Here is a 9,910-nt window from a genome sequence, read left to right on the forward strand (position 1 = left end):
TCCGCTCGGTGCCGCGTGTGCGTGTGCCAGCGGCGCGGGATGTCCCTCGAGCAAGCTTTGCACCGGGTGTCTCAAGAACGGCGTCTGCTCCGGTGACTTTACGACCGCGTCCGAGTGCAACACGTTCGCGAGCGCCAAGTGGTGCGGCGCATAAGCGCAATAGCGTCTATCGTTCGTCAAATTGTCAAGCCCACGTGATCCAGACGTCCACGTAATTGTTTAATGTACTACAAAATTTACTCTGCGATTGCGGTTGCTGCGGCCCCATCTCTCAATGGACGACGTCGCTGGACAACGTCAAGGTGGAACCACGAGATTGGGAACCACGAGACGCTCGTTGCAGCCAAGCCAGAGGCGATCTCAGGTTGTTGAATGTATTTTGGCTAGGGATTGCTATGCGCATGCTTTTGGGTAGCCAACAATTAAGGCACGAGTTCGACTTGCATGGCTTGCTCACTGAGCCAGACAGTCGGGATAAGCTCGTATGTGTCTGGGATCTGGCCCAGCACGTGCGCAATGGCCTTGCCGTTGACTTCAAACCGAACGTGATGGCCAAAGACGTCCCAAATCGCCGTCACCACCAAGTCGCCTTCAAGAATGGCCGCTGGCGACGTGCTCTTCTTGGTCGATACGCGGCGTGTTGGGTCAAAGCTATGCAGCAGCCCAGACGGACAGCGAAAGAAATAGCCGGCGCGGACATCGGTTGTCGTCATCATTGCCGACGTTGAGAACCCAATATCGACCGGGTGCAGCGGCGAGACCTTGACGACAAACCGAGTAGCTGTCGTCGCTGCCATGACGTAGCTGTCGCCGGCGCGCAGCACGCGCTTGGTCACGAGGGTCGCGTCCTTGGTCAGATCGAGGTGCTTGCTCATGCGTTGCGGATCCCACGCACTTGCCGATGGCTCGTCCAAGGAAAAGTAGTGTAGGAGCCACCGAAATTCGCGCTTTCCGATCGCGTCAAGGCCCGTGAGGCTACAGTCGCCGGTGCGGATGTAGCGCATGAGCCGGCCAAAGTGTTTAGGGTCCACGTCAATAAAGTACTCGCCTACTCGAGTGGGTGAGGCGTCGAGAACGTGTCGCGAAGGGTACCGTCGGCGTTGGGCTGCCAGACCTTGGACGCGAGCATCGCGTGGAAGAAGCTGCCTTCGAGGCGCGCGAGGTTGGCGCGCGACGTGGCAAACTTGGTGCCACCAATGTTGAGCGAGACGACGTCGGCGCCGGCCACCGCCTGCCGCGCCATGCGCGCCTCGGTCGCGCGAAGCGCCTCGGCCTGAACCTGAACCTCGCGCATCTCCGACTCGAGGTCGGCGATCAATGTGTCGAAGGCGCCATGGCGCTCGGGCGGCAGCGCGGCCTTGAGCGTCGCCCAGCGTTCGTCCAGGTCCATGGTCTTCAATTCCAACATGACCTTTCGACCATCACTCTGTCTCTAGTTTCGGCAGGACTGCCACATTTAAAATTCATGCCACATTGTACGGGGCACACAAGGCATATCTCATTGGCTAGAATTCTTGTAGTTGTGGCCAATCACAGGCGATTGGCGTCGCCACGTCCTCGGTGAGCGACCACTTCGACGCCCCAATCAAGTTGGACACGAAATCGCTCTAACTTTGCATACAGATAAAAGACGCTTTGGAGAGTACGTTGCGCTATGTCGCATAGTTTGGCGACTCGTACAGCACGAGAAATGGCCATAGTTACTAATCATGGCAGACGCCAACTATAACCATATAAAGTATCTAAATGTGCCTATTCATGGCATGCGCCAAGATGAAAAAGCAGAGCTCCGCCACAGGAAAGCACTGGAAGGCAGCAAGCATCACCCGTCACAGGTCTCGCAATCGACGCCAGTGAAGCGGTACCTTGCGCCTCGTCCTTAACTTCTCGAAGGTTTCGTCAATCGTTCTTGCTGTACTTTTGACGATCGTTCACCGTGGTTCACCGTCCAACTTACAAATGACATTATGTTATATCAGAATCGATTGTTAACATAACGTCTACTAGTATTGGTCGAAGGCGCCGCGTACTAGACGTCTTCGCACCAGTGCCCACCGGTCATTTCCACCGATGCATCGCGCTCGCCGAGACGCACGATCGGGTAGAGTGGCGCGTCCGTCGGTACGAGGCGGAAGGGCGAGACAAGCATGTGGCCATTGACTTCAAACGAGACCTCACGCGCCGCTTGGTTGAAGGACGCGGTGACAATGAGCTTTCCGCGCTGCTTGGGAAACGGCTTCTTCTCGTGCGCCGAGTACGCGTACCCGCGCTCGCAGCCAAAGAAGAAGCCCGGGTGCAGCGCATGGCCTTTGTTGGGCTCAAACTTGGCGCGCGTCGTAAAACCAATGTCGACGTGGTGGTGGGCGAGCACTCGGACGGAAAAGAAGGGCGACGGCGCCGTCGCCAGGACACTGCTCCAGCCCAGGCCTTTCTGCACCACGACCAGATTGTGCATCTGGAGCTGCAGCGAGTGGCCGCAGTACGCTGGGTCCCACTCGGTTGGCACGAAACTCAACTGGAGGTAGTCGAGGAGCCGGCGAAACTCGCGCACGTCGGCGGATGCCAGTCCGTCAAAGCTCAGTGTTCCGGTCCGAAGATACGCCACGATCCGGTCAAAATACGTGGGCTCCATATCGATAAAGTACTCGCCTAGTCGCAGGACGTGCTTATTGACATCAGGATCGTGCAAGACGATGGAAGGTACCGCGCGCGTTGGGCTGCCACAGCGCCGATTCTACCATGGTCGAAAAGTAGCTGCCTTCGAAGCGGAGCAGGTTGCTTCGCGTCGTCGCAAAGCACGTACCGCCGACATTGAGCGTGACCATCTCGGCGGCGGCCATCGCAGCCGCGGCGACGCGTGCCTCCATGGCCGGCGTCACGGGATGGCCTAGAGGCTTGGGCATGCGCGGGTAGCGCTCGACCTCGCGCTCCATATCCTGCAGGAGCTGCATGGCATCGACGACGCCAGGACTCTTGAGCTCGAGCTTGGCCTGCGGCGCGAGCTCCTTCTTGATGCGGTCCCAGCGCGCCGCCACCGCGTCGTCCACGCGCATGAGGCTTGGCCGGCTTCGACCGAAAAAATTGCACCGAGTTGCAGATCCAACTCTGGAATTGAGTATAATCTCTCAAAGGATGTGGCTGGATTGCGCGATTGGCTACGTGCACGCAACCAAAGTCAACGTTGCGTGTGCATAGAGGTACAATGCACGGTTTGGCTAATTGCACCTTGTTGAAGTTGGTTGGCGTCATGAAATCGACGCGCCATAGCACGCAGAGAAGAGCGCAACAACGAGTGCCCCCCTGGGCATGTACGTAGCGCGCAGCGTGACGTAGCAAAGCAGTAGCCTTCACCGTCGGCCGGTAGCTCATGCTCCTCCAACTTCTTTGGCCCATGTATCGAGTTTTAGTGTGTATTGAAAGATAGAGGTCTGGAGTATGTTGGCCAGCTGCACGTTCACAACACTCGGCCTTGCACCCCAAGTTCCTCGACTCGCGTTCCCCCTCATCCAAAGCTTCTGTCCCTACGCTAAGCTCAAGCGGTGGGTCGTCAAGACGACGATGGCGACATGGATCCGTGAGTTAGAGATGAACGGTGTGTCTTTTGCGGCTTTCGAAAAGGTTCACATGGCTGCGATGGCGGGCATGTACTTGGAGGCCGAGCAACATTACCTTCATCATCGCGTCTCGATATAGTGCGGCATCTATCAGCACTTCACCCCAGTCATCGCACCTGTCGAGTTTGTGGACTTTGGCGATTGGCCCTGCCGCGGTATCTCGAGAAAATCGGCGCGCCACCAGTCGACCCGACTTTGAGGTACTTGGAGCCATTGATTATGGGCCATAAATCGTCGCTGACAGGCGAGTTCCTTCAGATGGACCACACGTTCCGCGTGGCCAAGTTCGGCAAGGATGCCAACGGCGAGAGGGAGTACAACTGCATGGCAACAACCATGAACAAGCACCAGGAGGTTGATTACCAAGCTGCCCTGGACAGTCATCGCTCTTTACTATAAGCTAGCATTTAAGAATGTACATTTGCACGATGGATGCGATGGAAGATATTCAATCGCCTCCTACTTATGGAGCCTTTCACACTGTGAACGTCAATTGGATTGGTGTGTCAAAATTGGTATCCAGCGATCCTATTCGTCGTTGGGAATTGATATCCAGGCATTTGATTGACTGTTGCATAGGATGCCGAATAAGTACATCGTCCAGAAATCGAGCCCCCGATCCCGGAAAACCTCCGGGCCAATGGCATTGGAATCTTCTGCAGGTACTACCACCAATCATTTCCTCACGGGCGATTCAAATGCACTAGGAGATGCGCGTTTTTCGTTGGAGGCGTTCGGAGAAGCGTCCGAGTCGGACGACGCTGGTGCGCCGAGCAGCGAATGGCCCATCGAGTCGCTCTCCAGCATCAAGTTCAGCGACGGTCTCTTCATGTTTCTTGCCAACGGCTTGGTGAACCTCCCGCGCGATCCCAGCAACAACCACCAGGCCACATTGAAGGCTGCGTTGTACCTGGCGCAACGCAGCCCCAAGTTCCGGGACGTCGTCTCGGCCCATCGCTCGGGCCGCTGCACCCGGGCGCAGCTGTTTGCCGCATGCGAACAAGTCTCCGAGGCGATCGACGCAGAAATCAATTGCTTCATCGAGCAACGCGACGCAGAGGCCAAAGCCACTGGGTCGTCGACGCGGAAGCGGCAACGGACAAGCCAACGGTCCATCTCCGACGCGGTCCAGCTCCTTAAGAAAGCGCGCCACAGTCAAAACCAGATCAGCCACCGCGAACCAGACGACGGGTCTGATGTCGTCGTCCATGTATGAAAGAGAGACATCTATCAAAATTCCTTGGGACTAATATATACAGTACTTGGCGTTTCGCGTGCTGTTTGCTTGCGCTGACACTACCAGGTAGGCGCATTAAGAACTTGTTGGTCCTACCTCTCAAACGACCAACACTAGCACTCAGCAGCCAGCGAGACCAGACCCAGACCACCATACTAAAATGGGTTCGAAGCCATACAAACGATACATCGTGGTGTTGTGGCAGGAGCGGTAAGCGATAGGAGTGAGAACGCTGATCACCACTCGTTCGCCGAGCCGCTGGACAATAGTCGCGCTTGCCATACATCCAGCGATCCATTCCGTTCTGAAATCACAACCAAATCGCCCTCGTCTTGCCCTAGCGCATGACCGACGGTGTGTACGCGTCGCGCCTCGAGACGTTCAAGGACGCGATAGCCGCCATCTCCAAGGCGGTCGGAGATCACTTGGGGTCGATTGTCGACAAGCAGCTCGACGAGCTCGCTCTGCGCACCGAAGCACTCGCCGCCTTGGAAGCACGCATGGCCGACGAAGCGGCGACCGCCGACGCCAAGATCACGCTCAACGTCGGCGGCTCGATCTTTGCCACGTCACGCGAGACGCTGCTGCAGTTTGAAGGCAGCTACTTTGCCGCCATGCTCTCGTCGGGCTCGTGGCAACCCGGTGACGACGGCGCGTACTTTATCGACCGAGACCCACGTCACTTTGAGCGCGTCATGGCCTTTCTCCGGTCGGGTGCCGTCGACTTTGACGGGCTTGATCGCGTCAACGCCGCAGTGCTCTGTGATCATTTTGATTACTTTCTCTTGCCGCTCCCACCCGTGACGTGGGATGGCATGTACTGCCACCCGCAGCTCACGCTCTCAGAGACGATGACCGTCGCGACTGCCGATGGTTCGCTGACGGGGAAATGGAACGTTTTGGCCACGCGCGCAGTGCTGTCGTTCACGGTCAAACTGCCTGCGTCTCACACGACGATCGACATTGGCTACATCACGCGCGACCAGTTCTACCCGTCGGGCACTCCCGGGACCCTCTTTTTCACGTGGGATACCAACACCACAGATACCAAGGGCCGCGGGATTGCCAATCCAGCGTTTCCCACCGAGAACGCAATGCTGACGTGCGTCTGGGACAAGGCGGAGAGCATGCTCCGCCTCCACGTCAACGGTGTACAGTCGCACTTGACAAAGCCGGTCGACGGTTGGGCCAACTGTACCCATGCGTTCGTATCGCCTCGGCCAACGCCCGCGTGGAACTCTCGTCGGTCGAGGCGTTGTAATGCTCTCGTCAACGAGGGAGAGAGAATGCCCTCGTTGGGCATGCTCGGATTTGCCTACTATGGGTGAATATAACGGCTTGATCGTTCTGGTTGTATGTTGTTGCCGTGGCCGTGGCCGACCCATGAGGTCGACCTGCGACCAGAGCCTTTAAAATACGTACCTAGTACAACTTGCACCATTCCGCGTCCCTGCTTCCTTCGAGATTCGGGTTGCCCATAACAATTGATTCTCTATGAAGGAGCCACGATGATTGATGGGAGACTTTCTCGTCATACGATAGCAATGGATGGATTACCATAACAGCCAAAGGAACGCATACGGACGTAGTGCCGACTTGACGCAGGTCGGTAAACTCGTCGGCGCCCCCACTCTGCCCAAACTCTTAGTCCACTCAAGTCTCGGCGACATCGTTGCCCGTGGGTGAGGCCTGCGCGCTGTGGCTCGAGTCGCGAATAAAGAGCGCCGTCGACTTTAGCTGACGCCGCGTTGTATGTAGTAGATCGACCCAATATGCGACATGTTTATATCAATCGCTTGATCGATGAGCTCTTGAAGCGCGATCGACTCTTCTTTCGAGAGCTCTTTGAGTGGCACGCGCGTGTCGGCAATGACGAGCCGGTCGCCATACGTAGCAAGTGACGCGACGTGGTGGAAGCGGAGGCCTTCGTTGCGGCGGATCCACGGCGTCTCCTGAATGTCGCTGACGTCGACGTCGGACGTTTGCGGCGGCTTGGCGATCTGGATTGCATCGCTTGGGATGTTGAAGACTCTCTCGAGCTCGGCCAGCAGCGCGTCCATCCAGTGGATGCCGGGCGTCTCGGTGGAAAGTGAAATCTCCACGAGGCGCCCAAAGCGAAGCGTCGACCGGTCAAAGAGCACGACCGAAAACAGCGTGTGCGACGACGGCAGCGTGTCGACCGCATCCAGAATCTCAACCGCAAACTCGCGGTTCTCATACAAGGTGAGCGCCGAGGCTTCGCCGACCGTCCTTGGTCCGTGACTATATCACGTGGTTTTGCTTTCCCTGGAGCTTCCTCGCGCGCCATGGACAGCTAGAATCGAGGCCTGCCGGCCGGCCTATAGCCCTAACCGGCGCCCGAGGGATCGGGGATACGGTTGCGTGGAACTAGCCAGTGGAAACGGCATGCAAGAGCTCTCGGACGAGAGCCTCCGCCTGATCGAAGCCGAGTTTGATGCCCACCGACGCCACGTCGAGGCGACGCGCGAAGCGTACCAGCGTCAAAAGGCGGCGGCACTCACACAAAAGGCGACCGATCTGCGCGCGACGCTCGGCGACCTCGACGCCCAAGTGGCTGCATCCCGGGTCGCCCGTCAAACCTTGCGCTCGCAACTATTCACAAGGAAGGTCCACGTACAGTCGCAGATGGCGCAGCAACTGGAGCTCCAACGAGAAGCGTGGCACGTCACAAGAAGCCACGAGCTCGAAGAAGCGACGCGCCGGCGCTTGGACTTGGAGCAACTGCAGCAGAAACGACAACATCTGGTACACGCGACCACACCCTCGCCAGCACGTATATCTGCATTTGACTAGGAGCGCCTTGAGCAAACATCCATGATACAGCTGGATGCGATTGATGCCGAGCGATCGCGGCGGCGGCAGCGCGACGTCAACCAGATTGAACACTTGCTCGTCAAAGGGTCGGTGCTCGAGCGCCAGCTCCCGCACGACGCCTTGCTGGATATTGTGGCGGAGACAACACCGACCATCCAGTCGGTCCACTTTTCCAACGAGTGCGAAGGTCGACTGCGCATCGAGCACGAGCAAGCGACGCACCGACGTCACGACCAGCTTCGGCAGCTCAACGCCGACCGCGCTGCTCTTGAAGAACACGAGGAGAAGCTCCGGCAAAAGCAACGCGAGCTCCATTACTTGGCGTCCAAAGGCGTCGACTTTCTCGTTGAGATTGAGTTTGGGCACGCGCCGCCGGTTGAATTGATTTTGAAAACATGCCCGACGAGATACCCGCGCCTGATACCGACGTCGACACAATCGACGACGTCCTCGACGACGCAGCCAAGTGGCTCGCGTCTGGTACCTCCACATTGTGGTGACGGCATGATTTCTGAAAGTGGAATGCAGGCGATGCGACGCTTGCCTCTATTGCTCAGAGCATACCCATGTCAACGCTTCCAGTGCCGAGTCCCATGCGCCCAGTGTCACCGTTACCAAGAACACCGACTACAATGCTCTTGCAAAGCCTGGTCTGCGATCTGATCGACCAGATTCTGGAGACACTGCCAGTGCCGCTGGTCAAAGCCGACGTCTTGGCGCAGCAGCGTGTCTGGAAAGACACCCGGCGGAATCTGCGTCGCGTTGCGCGCCGAAAGCGATATCAGCATGCGATCCATCACGTGCGCGATGCGCTTGTGGTATACTTTATCATGTCCATCCGTGTACCACAGTCATGTAGGACGATGTCGTCCATAGTATGATACTGGATCTGTGGACCGAGGCATGTGCGGCGCGGCACGGTGTCCGTAGCCTGTTCCTCACGGCACTACAACACGTGCTCTGCCAGCCAGACCAAAACGACGCGGTGTCAAGTGCATTGGATGAGCTCCAGACGCGCCGGCGCCGTCAAGACCAAGTGGATCAGAGCTGTCTCGTTCTTATATCTTCGGTGCTGCGACCGAGACCACCCCCGCCACCGACCACGGCGTTGCCGACGCAACCAGCGACTCTGCAAGTCTACGCAGCGCTCCCGCCGCCGATGGAGATTGCCGAGCGATGCATCGCGCCGCCGGCACCGACGATGGTACTAATGATCTTTCCACTTTTAGTGTCTGTACACCGGTGTATGGTAGGTGACGGTGCAGCGAGCGTACTGGAAGCATGTGCGACTGACGCCGGTGGTCATCAGCGCGAAATCACGCCACACCATTGATCATGTATGGACGCGCGGACGGCATTTGTACGTTATCGGTACCAAAGGCGACGTGACCGTCATCGATATGACCTCCGACGCCATTGCGCGCGAGGTCCAGGGTTCGAACCCGATCACGCACCTGGATATTGGGTTGATGCCGGGGTATTTTCTGACCGTCAGCAAAAAGCAAACTGCCTTGCTGTCCGTCAACGCTGCGAGCGTGCGCACCGTTGCAACGTGGACGAAGGCCGACCTGACGCGACCAAGCTACACCATCGACGACGTGGTCCTGGGCCACATTTTGCCGTCGATCTCGATCGTCGGCGCCCCGAGAAGCGTGGTTGTCGGTACCAAAGACGGTGCTATCGTTCGCCTTCAGCTCTATCACCCGCAACGCGCTGCATCGACCGTCACCCGGGACTTTTTCCATGGACATAACAGCCCGATCGTGTATCTTGGACACCGGGGCACGGACCTTGTGAGCGCCGACGTCGCCGGCGTCGTGTGCTTCTGGACCACGACACCGCGGTATCGCACGGGCTTTGGCTGGTGGGCGCCGTCGGCGACCGTCCATCTCAACACCACCGTGCACGCGGCAGAGACCACATCGACCGGTACCCACCTCGCACTTCTCGTTGGCGGCGCTGGCTCGACCCAGATTCTGCAGCTGACGCTTCCAGACCCTCGCGCTCGTCCCCGTCGAGATCTCTCTCCCGCGCTTGCGACCGCCGTTTGAGTTGGCGCTGCTGCCACCCGTCGAAGGTCTCCCGGGGGATTCCGCGCTCGTTTCGTATGAAGGCATTTTGTTTGTGTACTCCCTCTGGACTGGCACGGCCGTGAACTCGACACCACTAAAAGAACCATGGTCTCCTTGAGCACGAGTCATGACCGCATCCTTGGTCTCGTCAA

The 9,910-nt window shown here is 58.0% G+C and overlaps 5 protein-coding genes across 5 annotated transcripts; 3 read left to right on the top strand and 2 right to left on the bottom strand.

The window, feature by feature from the left end:
• Positions 1 to 353: 353 nt before the first annotated feature.
• Positions 354 to 1,423, bottom strand: SPRG_12870 (hypothetical protein). The gene is made up of 2 exons (XM_012352252.1): positions 1,093 to 1,423; positions 354 to 1,048 (listed from the first exon to the last, which is right to left on the bottom strand). The coding sequence occupies exons 1-2, from the start codon at positions 1,406 to 1,408 to the stop codon at positions 423 to 425; spliced, it is 942 nt and encodes a 313-aa protein (XP_012207642.1). The 5' UTR covers positions 1,409 to 1,423; the 3' UTR covers positions 354 to 422.
• Positions 1,424 to 1,946: 523 nt separating this feature from the next.
• On the bottom strand, positions 1,947 to 3,092 carry SPRG_12871 (hypothetical protein). Its single transcript, XM_012352253.1, has 2 exons — positions 2,705 to 3,092; positions 1,947 to 2,649 (listed from the first exon to the last, which is right to left on the bottom strand). Exons 1-2 carry the CDS (start codon positions 3,051 to 3,053, stop codon positions 2,030 to 2,032), a joined length of 969 nt encoding a protein of 322 aa, XP_012207643.1. The 5' UTR covers positions 3,054 to 3,092; the 3' UTR covers positions 1,947 to 2,029.
• A 741-nt stretch (positions 3,093 to 3,833) lies between these two features.
• SPRG_12872 (hypothetical protein) lies at positions 3,834 to 4,830 on the top strand (the record flags this gene model as incomplete). The annotated part of the gene is made up of 2 exons (XM_012352254.1): positions 3,834 to 3,968; positions 4,345 to 4,830. 2 exons carry the CDS (start codon positions 3,834 to 3,836, stop codon positions 4,828 to 4,830), a joined length of 621 nt encoding a protein of 206 aa, XP_012207644.1.
• A 365-nt stretch (positions 4,831 to 5,195) lies between these two features.
• On the top strand, positions 5,196 to 6,018 carry SPRG_12873 (hypothetical protein; the record flags this gene model as incomplete). Its single annotated transcript, XM_012352255.1, has 2 exons — positions 5,196 to 5,953; positions 6,009 to 6,018. 2 exons carry the CDS (start codon positions 5,196 to 5,198, stop codon positions 6,016 to 6,018), a joined length of 768 nt encoding a protein of 255 aa, XP_012207645.1.
• Positions 6,019 to 7,257: 1,239 nt separating this feature from the next.
• SPRG_12874 (hypothetical protein) lies at positions 7,258 to 8,186 on the top strand (the record flags this gene model as incomplete). The annotated part of the gene is made up of 4 exons (XM_012352256.1): positions 7,258 to 7,437; positions 7,498 to 7,617; positions 7,666 to 8,061; positions 8,094 to 8,186. The coding sequence occupies 4 exons, from the start codon at positions 7,258 to 7,260 to the stop codon at positions 8,184 to 8,186; spliced, it is 789 nt and encodes a 262-aa protein (XP_012207646.1).
• Positions 8,187 to 9,910: the final 1,724 nt, after the last annotated feature.

This window comes from Saprolegnia parasitica, assembly GCF_000151545.1.
Source record: "Saprolegnia parasitica CBS 223.65 unplaced genomic scaffold supercont2.95, whole genome shotgun sequence".
NCBI classification, from domain to species: domain Eukaryota; phylum Oomycota; class Saprolegniomycetes; order Saprolegniales; family Saprolegniaceae; genus Saprolegnia; species Saprolegnia parasitica.

Coding starts and splice junctions, on each gene's coding strand:
- SPRG_12870 (XM_012352252.1), bottom strand. CDS start 1,408: ATGTTGGAATTGAAGACCATGGACCTGGACGAACGCTGGGCGACGCTC. Junction 1,049..1,092: donor CTGGCAGCCCAACGCCGACG/GTACCCTTCGCG, acceptor CCACTCGAGTAG/GCGAGTACTTTATTGACGTG.
- SPRG_12871 (XM_012352253.1), bottom strand. CDS start 3,053: ATGCGCGTGGACGACGCGGTGGCGGCGCGCTGGGACCGCATCAAGAAG. Junction 2,650..2,704: donor GTGGCAGCCCAACGCGCGCG/GTACCTTCCATC, acceptor TCCTGCGACTAG/GCGAGTACTTTATCGATATG.